At 54.5% G+C, this 17,788-nt stretch overlaps 3 protein-coding genes across 3 annotated transcripts; 1 reads left to right on the plus strand and 2 right to left on the minus strand.

Moving 5' to 3' along the window:
• Positions 1-183: 183 nt before the first annotated feature.
• Positions 184-1,625, plus strand: GCG54_00000897 (60S ribosomal protein L4-A; the record flags this gene model as incomplete). The annotated part of the gene is made up of 3 exons (XM_045401028.1): positions 184-433; positions 697-847; positions 926-1,625. Coding segments are annotated over 3 exons (1,101 nt in total), but the record flags the coding sequence as incomplete, so codon positions are not given.
• Positions 1,626-2,023: 398 nt separating this feature from the next.
• GCG54_00000898 (L-tyrosine:2-oxoglutarate aminotransferase atrD) lies at positions 2,024-4,351 on the minus strand (the record flags this gene model as incomplete). The annotated part of the gene is made up of 4 exons (XM_045401029.1): positions 2,024-2,756; positions 2,809-3,168; positions 3,227-3,872; positions 4,147-4,351. The coding sequence occupies 4 exons, from the start codon at positions 4,349-4,351 to the stop codon at positions 2,024-2,026; spliced, it is 1,944 nt and encodes a 647-aa protein (XP_045263702.1).
• An 811-nt stretch (positions 4,352-5,162) lies between these two features.
• GCG54_00000899 (Transcription-associated protein 1) lies at positions 5,163-16,874 on the minus strand (the record flags this gene model as incomplete). Its single annotated transcript, XM_045401030.1, has 3 exons — positions 5,163-16,487; positions 16,541-16,698; positions 16,820-16,874. 3 exons carry the CDS (start codon positions 16,872-16,874, stop codon positions 5,163-5,165), a joined length of 11,538 nt encoding a protein of 3,845 aa, XP_045263703.1.
• Between the last annotated feature and the right edge of the window lie 914 nt (positions 16,875-17,788).

Raw genomic sequence — 17,788 nt, forward strand, 5'->3', positions numbered from 1 at the left:
AGAAAGTGCCAAACTTCAACCCCGTCACTAACCCAGCAGCACTGAAGCCCACCGTTGACCCAGGTACGTGCGAATTTTTCTAGGTCCCCATCTCCTCTCGAAAAGTTCACCCTACCAGCAAGGCGTCCCGGCAATTGGAATTTTCTTCTCCTCTTTCTCTTTCTCTTTTTCCCACTTCGCAGACAACTAATCCGTCCTTCCGTCGACAGGGTCAATCAACGATCAAAAATGGCTTCGAGACCTACCGTCACCATCATCGGCAAGGATGGCAAGTCCTCCGGCAACACCCACACTCTGCCGGCCGTCTTCCTGAGCCCTATCCGTCCCGATATCGTCCAGGAGGTTCACAAGGGCATGGCCAAGAACAAGCGCCAGCCCTACTCCGTCTCCGAGAAGGCCGGTCACCAGACCTCTGCTGAGTCTTGGGGAACTGGTTAGTGCTCCCCGGCAATTCGAACGCGCGCGAGAAGAATCTGCTTGGAAGGGAGGGCGAGAGGGTCGCATTGGAAAACGTTGGCGAGGGACCTCGGGCAGGAAAGTTCGTGAAGGAGCCGGAAATGCTGCTGCTGGACCAACTGCCCGAGGGCTCGAGCCCAAGTTTTTTTTTCTTCCATACCCGAGTCCTGCGACAAGAGATTGAGAGGCGCTGCTGAGATGATGGGAGAGGAACACCATGCTGACGGAAACATCAAACAGGTCGTGCTGTTGCCCGTATCCCCCGTGTCTCCGGTGGTGGTACTCACCGTGCCGGTCAGGCCGCCTTCGGTAACATGTGCCGTTCCGGTCGCATGTTCGCCCCTACCAAGACCTGGCGCAAGTGGCACGTCAAGGTCAACCAGGGCCAGAGGTGAGATTTTCTCCAGGCCCCACCGCGGGGAAAGAACTGGGAAATATACGAGAACGACGATTCTAACAAGTCTTCCAGACGCTACGCTACCGTCTCCGCCATCGCCGCCTCCGGCGTTGCCCCTCTCCTCCAGGCCCGCGGTCACCAGATCTCCTCCGTCCCCGAGGTTCCCCTGGTCGTCGACTCCGCTCTCTTCGAGAACGCCGCTGTCGCCCGCACCTCCGCTGCCGTCGCTCTCCTGAAGACCGTCGGTGCCGGCGAGGACGTCGAGAAGGTTAAGGGCTCCAAGAAGCTCCGCGCCGGTAAGGGCAAGCTCCGTGGCCGCCGCTTCCGCCAGCGCCGCGGTCCCCTTGTCATCTACGACCCCGAGGTCGACGGCAAGGAGCTCGTCACCGCTTTCCGCAACATCCCCGGTGTCGAGTCCTCCCCCGTCACCGCCCTCAACCTTCTCCAGCTCGCCCCCGGTGGCCACCTCGGCCGCTTCGTCGTCTGGACCTCCGCTGCCTTCAAGGCCCTGGACACCATCTACGGCTCCACCACCACCCCCAGCGCCCTCAAGAAGGACTTCCTGCTGCCGTCCAACATCGTCAGCCAGGCCGACCTTGCCCGTATCATCAACAGCTCCGAGACCCAGTCCGCGCTCAACGAGCCCAAGGGCTACGCTCTGACCCGCCGCTCCGCGGTCCAGAAGAAGAACCCCCTGAAGAACAAGCAGGTCATGCTCCGCCTGAACCCCTACGCCTCGGTATTCGCCAAGAAGGCTGCCGAGAAGAAGTAAATTACTTCCTCGGTAGGGTGTTTTTGACGACGGTGGTGGAACGGAGGTTTCTGAAACGGACGGGGCTACATTTTAGCATGGTTTGTGCTTGAGGCGTAATGGCAACTAGGAAATGTTGACCTCAATTCATCAATGGACAAATGATTCCCTTGAAAGCAACAAAAGTTTGGTCTGGCCCTGGACCGTGACGACTCAATTCCAACACGTGATTATGACTTTTTCTTGCTTTTGTACATGTCAGGGTTTTGGGCAAACGTAGTTACTGTCAGGTAGCTACAAAAAAGTTCTCTATGCATTCTACCCTGTCTTTCAAGTGTGTGACATGCCTGCTATCTAGCCATGTGTTTCGGAAGCATCAATACTGAGATCATCACGTTCGTTATTGCTTCAACATCCACTCAACACCCCATCCAAGTGCCAAGATTGCCCAGTCCCTCCTCCATCGCATCCTCTTGGGCCGTCACCAGATCCCCAATCAACTCCTCGATATCCTCCACCTTCTTAAGCCTCCAGAACCTCTGAATGGCCTCGGCAAGCCTCTCCGAGCAGCGATCCACATTCTCCTCCGTCTCCGCCGCAAAGCACAGCCGGAAGTACGCCCATCCCCTCTCCGCCCGGATCGCAGGCGTGGCACTGAACATCATCCCAGGGCTCACCAGCACGCGGAACGGCTTCTGCGTCGCGTAGATCATGAGCGCGGTCGACAGCTTCTCGCCGTCAATCAGCGGCAGGATCTTGCCGCCTGTGGCCATCCACAGCGGGTGCGTCTCGAAGCGCAAGCGCAGCCAGATGAACATGCCGCCGCGCGGCCAGTCGAAGTCGTACAGCCGCGTCTTGCTGACGACGCCCCAGTCCGCGTCCTCGAGGCTGCGCGGCGTCGACTGCTTGAGCTGGACGGCGCCGTCGTCGAGGATGGAGGACATGCGGTTCATGCGGCGCTCGTAGACGCCGCGGAGGCCCTCGAGCCAGCGGACCCAGCCGTCCATCTTCCAGCCCTCGAACGTCTGCTTCTGGCGCGACGTCAGGGCTGCGAAGGCGGATCGCACGGCCGGGGGCTGCTCGCCCATGACCAGCTCTGCGACGGTGGACTGGACGAAGCCGGAGGGCTGTTGTGTCGTGACCTCGGTAATCCTATGACTCGATCAGCGTTTTGGGTTGTGTGTGAGAGAGCGGACCGGCGTACCTTAGAAGACGCTCGATGATGGCCGGCTGGGCGGTGATCCAGCCCAACCGGCATCCGGGAGCAATCGTCTTGGAGAAGGTATCGAGACGAATGACTCTGCCGTCAACATCGATGCTCAAGAATGATGGCGTCAACGAGTCCAGGAACCGGTATCCCGACGACTTGACGGGCTTGTAAGTCGAGGCAGTGGCGGGAACGGGCAGGCCCCTGTGCCTGGCCTCATCCTCAGCAGCGGACGGGTACTGCAGGTACCAGTACGGGTCATCTTCGACAATGATGACGTCGTACTTGCTGGCAATCTCGTAAATCTCCTTGCGACGCTCAACAGGGAGCACGCCGCTAGTTGGGTTGTGGCCCATGCTGAGATCCCATGTCAGCAAACACTAATCCGCAACGTCGTATGCAGGGGAGAACTCACGTCACAGTGTACAGGAAATGCGGCCGCCGACCATTAGCCTCATCCCAGCCAGACAGCAACTCATCCAAACCGCCAGGACCATAGGCAATCATGCCCACGTTGTCCATCTCGACAGGCGCAACCTGCACGCCGCGAGGGAGCGCCTGCGTCAGAACCTGACTATACACGAAGACCTCGCACAACATGCCCTGTCTATCCCTGATGTCATTCTTCGCAGGGTTCCATGGGTTCGTCAGAAGCTCCAAGGTCTTGGAAAAGCCATCCGTGGAACCGCAGCTGAGAATGACCTCAGGACCGCCAAGGTAAGGCACATTGGGATGCAGGTGCTCCCTGGTAAACTGCCTCACGAAAGACCGCAGGGGAGGGTAGCCCTCGGCAGTGCCGTACTGCAGCGCCGTTGCGACGTCAATGCGCCGGAGCGGATCGAGCTCGGCATCGCTACCGGGGACGGTGACGTGCCGCGCCGCCTTGACGTCCTCCGTCTTGTCACGTCCGGATGTCTTGCCCCGGATCGGCAGTGTTGCTGCTGCGGCGCCGTTGGGTGCGCTAAAGGTGGCGTCGGGGATCGGAGACGGCTCCCATCTTTCGGGCTTCGCGGCCTGCGCCTCGAGGGTGTCGAACGGGAACAAGCTCGAATGAGGAAGACCTGGGGCGCCCGATTGGTTAGCGACTCAGGTGCCTGGGGCGTTGTGCCGGGATCGGTTGGTGAACTGGGATTGGGAATTGGTGTTGCGCAACATGGTGGTGGAAGCACGCCACGGAAGGTGTATATTGCGGCATGTATTGCGGCATCCTTCCCGCACGACACGCACGCGACATGGCACCGATTGACGCCATGCAACCACCAGCAGTGCCGTCTTCATATCCAATGTGTGGTTTGCAATGAAAAGAAGTGAAGACATAGAGGCTCAGAAACTCACCTCCAGCTAGTTGACCAATGCCCGGAATCTGAAAGTACTTGTAGTACTCCTTCATCTTGCTCGGCTCTCTCGCCTTGGTCACATCGGAGTAATGGTGCTCCAGGTTCAGGGGCGGCTTCTTGTCCATTGCAGCGGCAGACATCTTTGACGATGGTGAGCGGTATGGCTTGAACGGCAGAGCTGTTGTCGGTTGCATCGGCGGCATGGGAACAAAAGTGACCGTGTGTCCCGTCGTAGTGGTTGGGCGTTTGTCGTGTAACGGGGTTGGCCAAGATTCTCTAGACCGAAACGACGTCCGACTCGAATTCCCAACGATATGAGAGATGAGACCGATATAAAGATAGAGTGAGAGTAGGGAAAGAGGAAAAGATACCAAAAACGAAAGAATCGAGGGGCCCCAGTTGAACCCCGGGATTACAAATCGTCATCCATCTCGAAGAAGGGTGCCCCGATAAGGAAGCTCAAGCTTGGCTCCGCCGGTGGCCGTTGATAAGGGCGTTCAAAGGCGTTTGACCGGGGTGTTTTCGAGGTGACAGGGATATCGGCTGTGGTAGACCGACCACTGACTAGCGAGTTCGGACTGTCACCGACTTCCCGGTGTTGGACCTGCAACCGAACCCCAGGTCGACCCCAGTTCCCCGGTTCCCGCCTCCCTAAGGCTGCGCCTGAAGGTTCAGTTCGTCCAAAACTCAAAGCACATCAACTCATCAATTCAAAGGCAAATTCAACTTCAGTTCTTCAACAAATAAACAGTCTGATTAGCGGAGCAAACTTGCTCCAGTAGGGGTCTGATGATGGGCCTAACTTTTAGGCCGTACAAGTACAACAGGGAATCGTCATCTAAGGTTCAATTTCCCAAACTCTCCCAACGCAGAATCGGATGCCTTTTCCTCCGTCCCCATCGCATCCCAGAACGCCTTGCTCAAATAGTACAGAAAACAAGATCAATCAACAGTATAATCATCTTCTCCTCTCCTCTCCATTCCTTTCCGCCAGCTTTCCCCCAAGCCGGCGTCTTACAAGTACGGCATCCAGAGCGCATCGCACTGGGCCAAGTTCATGGGATTGACGGCCTTAGCTACTAGATCAATCACCGTTTGGTTGGCTGGTAGATTGCCAACCGGGCTCTGCGCCAGGCTAACTGCACGCTTCACGACTGAGTCGCTGTTGACCTGAACAGACTCGCGGAGCTGGTTCTCCGTCATCTGGACCGTTCGGTGGGAGCTCGTGAACCAGAAGATCATCTCATCGCGCACAAACAATGTGAGGGCGTGCTCCAACTCGTACTCGGGCTCCGTGAGGCAGCGCGCGATAGCCATCAGAGCGCAGCTGAAAATGCCTTCTGTCGCCAAAGGTCCCATGAGCGTCTGGAGGTTGGGCGTCAGACGGAATGGTACTGGCTCCGGGTTATGGAAGAAAGGCTTGGCGGCGCTCATGTAGGCCATGAGCTCTGAACCCCAAATGTTACCGGATCCACGGGCGATGTTGATCTTTTGCGGGTATCGGTTATGCATGTAGAGGATGTATGTCATAAAGGTGAGGGCGGCAAGCTGGTATGAGAATTGTCTCCTGAACAGCCAGAATTCCGTGAAATCGGGGAAGGCTCGCTGGAAGTATTCCAGGGCTAAGTTGTGAGGAACCCACTTCTCCTGGATGGCGTGGAACACTTCAAGACGTGCAGTCGCGCTTTGCTCAGCATGCTTCGAGTTCTTCGTGTCGAGGACGCCGCGAAGCTTCTCCATGGTGAAGAGCACGGGATCGTCCTTGGACATGCCGTGACGCCGGCAGTGATCTTCGTAGACGCTCTGAAGAGTGATGTATGAAGTGTCCTCCTGAACGATGCGGATATGAGGCGCCAGAGGTACCATCAAGGGAAGAGTGAACTGGAGATCGCGGCGACGGGACTCCTTTCTCCTGCCTAGGGTCTGGTTCAATTGTCGGAACAACTGCAAGATGCGCTCCTCGCGGCGGCAATGCCTTGCGGCGGGATGCTGGACAGCCCAAGAATGGACGCTTCCATCGTGTCCGCGCATCTGGATGCGGCGGTACGATGCGCTGATGGATCTTACCAATTCAACGTTGGGTAAGAACCGCTCGATGCGAATGAAGTCCTGGTTCTTGTCCTTGTGTTGCAAGTACTGTCCAGGGATCTCGACATCGTCAAACCTCTGGTAACGGAACTCTGACAGATGTGGCGAAAATTGCTCCAAGGAGACGCGGGTAGTTCTGCGGTCAAGCTTCTCTTCAAACTTGTTGCGCCACCGGCGGAGCTTGTGAATATACTCGTGCATTGTCGGCTTGAACTCCACAAAATCTGCTTCAAACGATTTCTTGATGTGAGGAGGCAGAATAGTTTCAGCGAAGCGGGTAATGTTAGTCTCGGTCGCGGAAGGAAGCTTGACGTCCTTGGCAAAGGAAGAAGGCATGCGACTGACGTATGCCAGAGCATCGTTGAGAAGGGCGACGATGAGTCGGTAGGCGTCTTCGTCGGGAGGGCACTTGAAGTTCTTCTGAATCTGGTCGACCATGGTCTCCATTGACAGTGCAAGTAGAGGGAAGGCTGTCTTCAAAGCACTCATGATCTCTTCCGTAAGTTCCCAAGGCGGCTTCTTCTGACCAGCACCCGATGCCTGGTCGCCTGTGGCGGCAGTGCCGTTGGCATCATTGCCCTCAGTCTTGACGGCGGCATTCGCATCACCACCGCTGGCAGTTCCAGGTCTTGAGCCGGAGGCATCAGGCTTCGCAACACCGTCTTGTTTGGGTTGTTGTGGTGATGCGCTGGGTTTGCCGTTGGACTGTGCGGACTGAGCGCGCTGGCGGGCCTTCTCCTTAGCCTCTTGGTTCTTCTTGATAACCAACATGTCTTCCCTGTTAGTGCGAAGCTGGAAGTAGAGCGCCTGGGGATAGGACCTGGCAATCTTGACGAGGATCTGGTGCACCCTTGGGGCTTCCTTGTGGCCGAGACCGGTAAGAAGCTGGGGAATAAAGGTGATCCAATACCAGACAGGGGTTTCGCCCTTAAAGTCGTCGAAGCCGGCAGCGATCGATCCATTGGCATCGTCAAGGCTGAGAAGCCACAGGATGCGGGCAATGAGCTTCCGCGACTTTGCGTTCTTGTAGCTTCCGGCAGCTTGCAGGTACGACGTGAGAGCTTGTCGTGCAGAGTTGATGTCTGATGGATCCTCCTTGTACTTGCGTTCGTTGAAGTAACCCCATTCTGCCCAAGCCTTGGCAGCGGTAATGTCGAAATACAACGCCGTTCCATAAGCGGAATCAGCTTCCTCCTTTTGCTTGAGCTTCTCGAGGAACATGCCCTTCAGCGTATAAAACTCGGCCTTTTGCGGCGGGTTGAAGTAGTTGAGGTTTGTGTTGTTGATCACATCCAACCCGCTCGTGAGTTCTTCTGGGTTCTCGTAGTGACACTTGGCTTGCTCTCTGAGCTTGAGGAAAGCTTCCTGGATCTCAATGTTAGGGAGAGTGTAGATCCTGCTCAACTGCGTGATGCAAACTTCAGGCAGACTATGCTTGCGAGCAACATGCGCGAACCGATTGATGATCCAAGCCGTCTCGTGGTAACCACGGTATGCGAAAGACGCGCCACTAGCATTCTGACCACCCCCTTGAGGTAGCAACTGCAGATAGGTCTGGTTGATGAGACCAAATATGTGTTGACGCCAGGTGACGAGATCTTGCCAAGCAGTAATATCGTCCCAAACGTTGGGCAGACGATCACGCCAAGCACCGAGCAGCAGCTTGAGTTCTCCTGATTTGACATCGAGATTGGACTGGTTGGTGCTAGCAAGGCTGTTACAGATAACGCTGGCATCATGCAACTCGACCAGCTGCTGGAAGTTCTGGAGAAGCGGGATGTGAGCCTTCGTGAGTTGCTTCGGAAGCTGGTGCCACTTCCGAATAGAGAGCTGAATGGCCTCATCGCAAGACTTGGCGAATTCCTGAGGTGTCTCCTGCTTATTGTAGTACTTCAAAAGCGACATGAAGGCCTGGAAGAAAGCCCGACGAGGAGTAGGTGCGTCCATGACACCCTTAATCAGGTTGTCCAAGGCCTCTCTATGCTCTTGGGTCTGCCACATCTCCGTGTTGTTTCTCCAGGCGCATTCCAAAAGCAAATCCTGGAAGTTTTCGTGCTTGGCAAAGTCCTGGAGGATCTCCCATTGTTGCAGCTTCTGAGCACACAGCACCCAGTGGTCTTCCCAGAGAACGTATTCTCCTTGAGAAAATGGGATAACACCGGTGCGCGCCTTGATTTGAGCGGCCTCATACATCTTTTGGGCCTTATCCCACATTCCGTTCTGTTCGTAAGACAAGGCCGCATTTGTCTCGACGAATTGGCAACGTCTGCGCCACGTGCCATAGAACAGATCGTCTTCCTGCAATGAAGCGTACAACTCCACGAGGGCATCCAGGTTACTTTCTCTGACAACTGCCGACTCAACTTCTGGCTTGATCGCAGCATTCTCGAGTTGAACAAGGGCAGTGTACCAGGCGTCATACGTCTTCGCCTCATACTTCAGAACGTGCGGTGGGATCTTGCAGTCGGGCCATGCCTTGGCAGCACCTTCGAGGAGAGATTGAACGACATTGGGTCGCTTATCGATCTGGCGGCTGTGGTAGTCTTTGGTGAGGAGGGCAACCATGCCACGCTCGAGATCTGTGCGCTCTTCCTTCATCGTCGCAGACCAGTAGATAGGGAACAGAGAAATCCACAGCTGATGAGCCAGCGTGTTGTCGACGTGTTGGAGCTGAGTCAAGGGCTCAATGAGATCGCGAACCTTTACATCCCCAAGCTCGATCATGAAGCGTCGGTGGGAGGCCATCAGCGCGTCAAACTTGTCATCCGACATGTTGACAGGCTCTCTGGTGTCCCTGGCATGAATCGAGAAGAGCTGGCTGATGGACAGCGTCTTGAAGTCTTCATGATGAAGCTGGATGCTGTTATTCAATTCCACGGCACCGAGGAGAAGATGCGACGCTTGGGCCAACCAGTAGCTTTCGCCCAAAGTGTCCCAATTTTGAGATGTAAGCACATAGGCAAGTCGGGCACTAGCCGTTTTGGAGAGACTCTTGTCGAAGATCGTCATGAACCGATTCCGCATCTCAACATCTTGAGCACGGGTGCCGATGAGGAAGGCATGTTCCATGCGCACCGTCAACTCTGTCCTCGTAATCTTGGGGTCCTCGTAAATGCGAATGACCAACTCCAAGAATTTCGTGAGCATGGTAGGGTCTTGTCGATGTTCGAAAGAAAGCATTTTATGCAGCACCGCAGTCTTTTCCTTAAGAGTAGGCCAAGTGCCTTCAGAGCGGAAAACCCAGCCTTCTACCATGTTAAGAATTTCTTCGCAAAGGGGAATGTGCATAGACTTCTCGACAAGTGTGGCCAAAACACTAAGGAAAGGGCGTCTGTTATCACCCAGGACTTCCATCCGCAGAGCAACGACTTGAATAGCCTTGAGCATGAGGCTTGTGGAAACTTCAAGATCGTAGCTCGACATCTCTCCAGTGGGCGCGTTGGGATCTTGCGCTCGAGGAGGCTGGCCAGGCTGGTGATTGGCAACGGCAGTGTAGTGCTGAACATGCTCACGCGCAAGCTTGCTCTGCAAGGCCTTCATCAGCACAGGGATGTGTTGGTCGATGACTGTAGGCTTTCGGTTGCCGAGGGACCATAGAATATTGACTCCGGATCCATAGTGGCCAGCAGCCATTGCCTCGCCGGCGATGGTCGAAAGAGACTGTATAATCTCCGAGTTCTGGGATTCGGATTCGCCCTCGGCATCGGCGTCTTCCATTGGAAGATCCTCTGGTACCGCATCAAGGACTCGCTTGATCGTCGACTTGATATCGCGGTCGTCATCGTATTTCTTGTCTGCGAGATGCAAGCAATCCTGAAGCTCGGGATTTTCGCTCTTGAGAGCCTTGTCCAAAACCTTCTGAACGTGGGTCATGTTTCGCGCGATCCAGTCGTCCGATTTGAAGTTGAGAATAATGCGAACAACTTGGAGAGTGTTAATGATGTTCGTAATGAACTTTTCATCGAACTTCTCCTTGTCGGCAGGGTCTGCTGAAAGAATGTTCTGCGTCTTCTCGCTGGCCAGAACAACATCGGTGACATTAGGAAAGAGATCAACGTCCAGATCTCCCCAGTACTGAGGTTGAAGGAGGTTATAGAATAGAGACATGGCCTTCTTGCACAGTTCGGTGGAAGCAGGCGGCATAGCCGGGCCGTTCGTGGCAACGGAATCTCTCGTCCGTGTGGAGGGAAGCTGGTAACGCTCATTGAGTTGGGCGATAAACTCAACGAGGTACTTGACCATTCTCTGCCGACCAATCACTGGAATGACGTATTCCGCCCTCTCAGGTGCCTGCCTAGCGGCTGGAGGCGAGGACATGGGCTGGTCGCTGTCCAGCTTCCGCTTCTTGGACTGTGGCGATTCGGAGATTGAGCGTGTCACGGCGTCGCCTTTGCCCTCAACGCGTCTTTGTTCCCAGAGCCAGATCAACCACATCATGTTGAGAGCGAGCTTCTTCGACTCGTTGGATGGGTTGGGAGGGGCAGCAACCTTTCTCAGAGACTGGATGATGAGCATAGCGTACTTATCCCTAGACTCGTAAAACAGGTCGGGGTGCTTGACAAGGAAGTGGAAGATGCTTGTCATTTGCTGCACGTTCTGGCCTTCGTCCGCGAGAATCTTTCGTGGCGCCAACGCCCAGCCGGCGTTTCGGTCATTGGGCTGGGTCCCAAGGCGTTTCGGCAAGACCGGTGCAATCAACTCAAGTGCTTGCGTGACAAGGGCTCTACCCTCGTTTTGGTTGGTTCGCAACAGGGATAGATACACCTGAGTGACGATCTTGACTGGTGTCTCATACAAGGCAATGAAGTATCCTATAACGACATAGGCAGCATGTTTGTTGATAACGTCGTCAAGGCGGATGAAAGTCCAGCAACTCTTAATGATATCCTTTCTCGCCTCCTGGAAGATGTGGGAGTGGTACTTCACCAGCATAGCCGACAGCTGGAGAACCTCAAACTTAGTGTGGTCGATGCCAGGCTGTGCGACATCGTCGTAGTCATGCTGGCTTGTGTCCTGATGCGTTTTCCAGATCTTAGCGGTGATCGCATCGATGATGGCCTTGTCCATGAACCGGCCCTTGGTTTGGGGAGGTTGATTCCAGTGTCGCTGGACATCCATGGCAACGATTGGATTCACAATGTTGTGCAGGAGGAAGCATTTCATCTTCTGAGAAACATTCTTGGCGGGATAGGATTCCAGACACTTGAGTACCGTGGCCTTCCAGAACTCCACCGAGTCGCTGTTGATGATGTTTTTGTAAATGTAAGTTATCAGGGGCTGCGAAGTGCGGAAGTCGTCCGTGGTCACAGAGTCCACCAGACTGAAGAGAGATTCGAGATCTCGCGGATTGCGCTCCAGCGACTTGATGAAGATGGACATCAACTGCTCTGATGCTTGGCATGCAGGAAGTCTGAGGTTGGGCGAGAGAGTGTGTGCTCGCATTTGCTTCTCCAGTTCTTTGCCAACACCCTTCAGCCAGTTGAGGTGCTCCTTCTTCTCCAACCAAGCGTCTAACCCAGTTGACAGAGTCAAAGAATAGAGGACTTGGATGGCGTTTACAACGGCGACAAATTTTGTGTCCTTGTTCTGTTGGATGGTGCTGTTGCAAAAGTCGATCAGGGCTTGTACATTGCCAGCCACTGTTTCTCGCAGAGGAGCACTCTCTGGATGTCGGATGACCTGAGAAAGGAATCGTCCATACTTGAGATCCTCAAGTTTGGGCAGAAGATACGTCCAGACCTCATTAGGATAGCGATTGATGAACTTGTAAAGAGGCGCGCGGAATGGGCTCTCGTGGGTGCGACGAAGCTTCTCCTCAAGCTCCAGAGACAGATCGATCAGTCTCTGCTTGAACCCTTCTGCTTGTGGTGGCAGGAGGTGGAAGATATTGAAGACTGCTGCAACGATCTTCATTTGTTGGTTCTGCTCAAAAAACGTGAAGGCGATTGGTTGAAGCACCTCTGGGGCGGCGAGAACCTTGACATGGTCGAGTAGACGGGCGCCAATCTCCACCTTGAAGTATGTAGTAAGGAGCTTCAAGAGGCGACCGAGGTTGTCGAGCCCGTGTGTAGTCAGCTTCTTGGCATCTTGCAGACTGGCCAGCACCGGTCGAAGACCTCCCTGAAGCAGGTCCTTGGGCAACTTTTGATGTGCTTCCAGCGTGTTTTTGAGGGCGCTGTTTGCTGCATCGATCGTTGCCTTGGAGTCCGAATAGAGGCACTTGAAAAAGACCGACACAACCTTTGAACGAGTTGGGTGGCTGCCTTGTTTCAGCGGAGCGAATTCCTCGAAACTGGTCGCTGTGCTGAGAATATTGATGCAGGCGACCCGAAGGTTCACGATGTACTCGTGTGTTCTGAACTCCCCCGGCTTGTTGGCCAAAGACTCGTCGCTGGCGTCAGCCAGAGCCAGCGACTCCATAAGTAGTCTGTTCAAGTTGTCGTCAAACGTTACCCATTCCTTTCTCAAGGTCATGTGGTATGTCATGGCGTCGATGTAGCCGATCTGGATGGGGAACGGCAAGGCGCGGAGAGGCTTGGAATAAATGGGTTGGAGGAAACGCTCCTTGTAAGGCTCAATCACCTCCCATACGGCACAGCCGGCTGCCTTGGCGATCAGCTCCAGGGATCGCTTGGCGGTCTCACGAACGTGGCGATTCATGTGCGACAACTCGGTGTTGAATTGCATGCAGATCTGAGCGAGGCGGGATCTTTGGGGCGCTTGACCTTGAGCCGAGGGTTGAGGGGGCAGGGCGTCTTCCTTCTTGATATTCTTCGTAATCCTGTGAAGCAGTGTCTCCAACGTGGCTTGCGCAGATCTTCTCGTCTTCTCCGGAAGATCCTGGGGCATGTCCTTGATGACGTACATGAGCGCTCTGATGAACTCAGTCTGTTTGCTCAAGATCCATTGGTCGCCAAGGTCCAGCTCAGTCAAAAGGAAGTTAATGCCGAGAGAACCGCCTGTCTTGGTGAACCACTCCTCTTCGTAGCAGCCATGGCAGAAGGAAGAGCTCAGATGACTGAAGAACGCTAGCCTTGCCACGTTTTGGTCGGATCCAAAAATTGTGGCGGCAGAGTCGTAAACCTCACGAATCGCGCGCTGCGCAGCCTCTCGCACATCCGGATGGTCTGAAGCCAAAGACTCCACAATGGCATCAGAGAACACCCGAGTGTCAATGAACAATGGACCCTCTCCGGCCTTCGGATTGAATGGACTCAGGACTCGCTTCATTTCAATCAGAGTGCGTCCAACCTCAATGATGGTGAAGTGTCTGCAGATGTTCATGAGGAAAGCATTAGCCTCTTCCTTGAACTCTGGCAAGGACTCGGCAAACATGATGGCCTTGAGCAAACGCCGGAGCAAGTCATCCTGCTCGTCCTTCTTGGGTATCGATCTGTCCCGGTCAGATGTCTCGAAGGCGGCGAAGTCAAAGTCAATCTTCTTGTGAAGCAAGTCCTGAGCCTGGAGACGCACCAGCCTTGGCAGGTCGTCGGGCAAGTTCTCGAAGCCGATTCTCATCTTGAGCTGAGACTTGATGAAATGAAACGACTGCTTCTTGTAGTAAGCGTCATATTGGCGAGACTGGCTGCCCTTGCCCTTTGGCTGTTCCATCAACTTCCTGATCGCAAAGTCCACACCGGTCTCAGCAGGGAACGCTCTGTCCTTCTTGGAACCAACGAGGCGGATGTCAAAGCTGGTAGGGTCGTCGGCGAAGTTCTTGTACGAGAGGGGTTGTGCATCGGTCATGAACTTGCGGTTGCGGCCTCCTAGTTTGCCCAATATGCGCATAGTCGTGTGAGCGTGGAAATGACTATAGGGATGCGGCTTAAGATGGTCAAATAGGGCTGTCATCAACTCATCAATAACTGGCGCCATGATCGGGTCGAGGTAGTCTGCAGTGAGGTTGTCGACACAGAGCTCTAGTGTCCGCAGCCCTTGACCAACGAGATCGGTTCCAGCTCGCAGCGCAACGACAAGTGGTCGCATCAAGAAGCTGAGATGTGGCAACAGGTTACTCAGCCTCGCAGGCACTGTCAAACACAATTCAACGTAGAGATCCCGTTCGGCAGGCTTTCTTGCTGCCATGAGCAGGTTATTGAGGACGTCCAGGAGCATCTCGAGAAGCGGCAGAATCTGCTTGTAGAGGTGCTCAAACTTCCCACCACCTATGCTTCTAAACAGTGACCTCAACAGGAGGAAGTAGTTCATTGGCTCCTCCGCTTTGGTTGAAAGCTCGATGGACTTGGTAACAATATCCACAACGTGAGGAAGAAGGACTTGCTCGTTCTGGTTGGCAAACAATGTGACGGCCATAAACGCCAGCTTGAACAGCCTCAAAAGAATCGACGACTTCTTCACGTCCGCTGAACCAACTTGGTCAATCCGTTCCATCAGGAAGCGCAGCAGCATACCGCAAAAGCTAGGTGAAGTAGCTTCGCTGGCGAGGAAGAACTGGGGGATATGGAGCAGACCGGTGTGTTCAAAGATCATGTCATACAGGTGAGGAATCTCTTGCTGGAAGACTTCGTGGAAAGTGGCGGGGTCTATGCAGTGGAAGACGGTTGCAAAGGTCTCAAGAAGTTCCTTTTCTTCCTTGCTGCTAGAGACCATGTAGAAGTTGGCCATGTACTCGACTGGTGACATGTACTGAGACTCGGTGGCGGGCTTCTCGATTTCGTAGTAGCGGAAGACATATGCTCCCTCCCTGAACAGCTTCACAATGACGTTGACTTCTTCGGCAGTGAAACCGTAGGCGACGTCCTGCCAGTGTGCTGGTGCGTTTGTCAGGTCAACGTTGGTGTTGACGTTGCAGGTCCTCAACTGGTAGAAGGTGTTCTTCAAACCGTTCATCAGGTTCTTGAAGAGGAACTTGTTGTCAACAACGGGATCTGCCCCTCGATCTCTAGGGTTTGAAGTCTTAATGGGCATGGCAGTGAAGATATCTGTCTCATCCCAATCCGGAGGGTGGTCCTTTTCTGCGAGGTAGCTGTCCTGGGTTCCGTCAGCGGCCTGCTGGGCGTAGAGTTTCGAGAGCTTCACTGCATTGGGGTATTGTCGATTCATAGCCACGAACTTGTCACCGATGGCGTTCAGGATCATGATGAGGTAGTGCCGTGCGTCGACCTTGTTGGGCATCTTGGCGATGCACTCCGCCATGTTGAGTAGAAGCTTGGCGCTCATAGTCTGAAAGCTTGTTCCCGGGAAGTTGTCTTGCAGGTTTTTGGTGTATACCTCGACCGTTTTCCGAATTTGTTCCGGTGTGAGGCTGTCGCGGACATGATGGATCAGGTCCGCAAGCATGCTGTAGGCCAATGGCCGCATCGTCTCGTATACTGTCAGGCCATCGCCAATGAGAGTCTTCTCGTCGAGGAGTTCATCAATCTTAGGGAGAAAGATTTTTCTAAAGTTGAAGTTGATGATATGCCTGATAGCAACAAGCAACTCCTTGCGCGCGCCTGATTTCTCACGCGGGCAGTCCTGGAGAAGCCGTACCACAATCTCGGGGAGGGTCGGGAGGAAGTCGGTGAGTTGCTGAGAGTACTGGCGCAAGAGGTAGGCCAAAAAGCTCATGGTCTTGACTTGAGCGGTGATGAACTCTCCAAAGGCGGCTCTGTTCTTAATAAGAGGGCTGACTCCTGTGAAGATTTGACCCCTGGCCTTGGCGTCGGCATGAGCCTGCTTCTGAGCGCTTGCCTGAAGGCACAAGAACCCCTTGATGAGCGGAACGAAGGCCTTAACGTTCGTAGCGACGGTCGCGCGGTATACTTGGAAGACAGAAACCACTATGATTGGGCATTCTGACAGGACCTTGAAAGATTGCATGCCCTTCAGCAGCATCCGGTTCTGTTGTTGGGGATCCGGACCAAGATCTGTGACAGACGCGACGGGCGAGCCCGGTCGAGGGGATTGGAAATTCGTTTGAGAGCTTCCTGGGGTCGACGGGGCTCCGGAGCTTGATGCCGTGGCAAGAGAGGTGTTGTCCAACTGCTCGCGGACGACCTTCTCCATCTGCTCAAAGAGCTCCTGGATCAGGTTGAGGAACGCCTGGACCTTGCCCTGCAAGACCTTGTGCTGATGGCGCATGACATCAGATATGATCTTAACACACAGTGTCGCATTTTCCTCATTGTCCGTCCGGACCAATTGCATCAACAGGTCGACGACTTCTTCGGCGTAGGGTTCGAAGGCCTCGGGGGGTGTCGGCGTCGTCGGCAGTCGGTGGAGGATCTCGAGGATGCAGTTCCGGAGTTTCTTCCATCAAGGTCAGCAGGGTACGTACCACCTTGTGCAACACAGCAGCTTACCTGCTCCGGGGAGCTGCTCTGGAAGATGCATGGTCCTCTGAGGGTGTTGATGAAGATTGGGACGAGCTTCTTCAGGAATGGTGCGTAGATGGGACCGTTAATGTAGTGGTCGATACTGTCGCGTAAGGTAGTCGCCGCTTCTACCTTGACTCTTGCATCTGTTGACGTCACATGTCAGACAATTCACCGTCAGAAGCGATGCGCCTCTCAGCGGGGTCGTGCATCGTGAGATCGCATTGTGGGGGAGAGGGAGGATGCAAAGGTCGCGGCGGAGCATACCTGTTTCGGGAGTGCTGAGTCGCTTGACAATATCATCAATGGTGGTGCCAGACATGGCGGCGTCAATGGCCCCTTCGGGACGCGTGATTCGTTCCCATGCGTGGGAAAAAAAGATGTCGTGGACCGGTCGTGTCGCGGCGAGGCTGAAGTAGATCGAGTTGCGCGCGCCGGGGCTGGAGGGGTATCTAGTTGGATTCGTAGATGAAGGAGGAAGAAAAAATCAAAAGTCGCTGTGGAAGAAGAAGACAGTGAATTACTCAGAGTTCGACGTTGCCTGCAGCTGCCTTTTGGGTGCGCCTTGTGGTTGGGAGGCGGACAAAATGGTTCCCAGTCACCAAAGGTCGCGCGGCTTGTCTAATTGGATTTTACGCTCCAGGCTCGACCGAACTTCGAAATTTCCCAAAGCCGTCGCGAAGCTGGGGGCAGCAGCCGCCAAATCATTTGGCGCTAGGCGCTGTAACAATATTGATCCGGCAGGAGGTATCCACCCGGAGTGCAGCCGGCCCGCGATTGCAGCAGGGGCAAGCTGGGGACGCTCTTATCGCGGCCATCAAGCTCTTATCGCGTCTGCCCGGCGGCTTCTCCAGGTGGAGGCCGGAAATCCGGAGGTGGGCCGGGATCGCACTTCACTCTCCGGTCACCTTCCTTCAGTTCCGGATTCTTTGATGTTTGTTCGATTGCAAAGCTTGCTGTATGTATTCTATGTTTTCTCATGTCACTGGCGATATCTTGTGAGATAGACAAAGGTAAATGCTTGCGTAACTTTCTGCCATCTGCTTGGCTTATTTGTCCTTTGTATCGCTCCAACAAATATCGCGATAAACATCAAAAGACGGGTAAGGCAAGCGCAATTCGTTCCAGAAGCATCTCTGTGGACTTACAATAACACTGAATCTGACAAGACGCATATATATGCCTTCCCACAGCGCTTCTTCTTCGGGCACATCTCTTGCTCACCACAACGACTCC

This window comes from Colletotrichum gloeosporioides, assembly GCF_011800055.1.
Source record: "Colletotrichum gloeosporioides strain Lc1 chromosome Unknown consensus_50, whole genome shotgun sequence".
Classification (NCBI taxonomy): Eukaryota; Fungi; Ascomycota; class Sordariomycetes; order Glomerellales; family Glomerellaceae; genus Colletotrichum; species Colletotrichum gloeosporioides.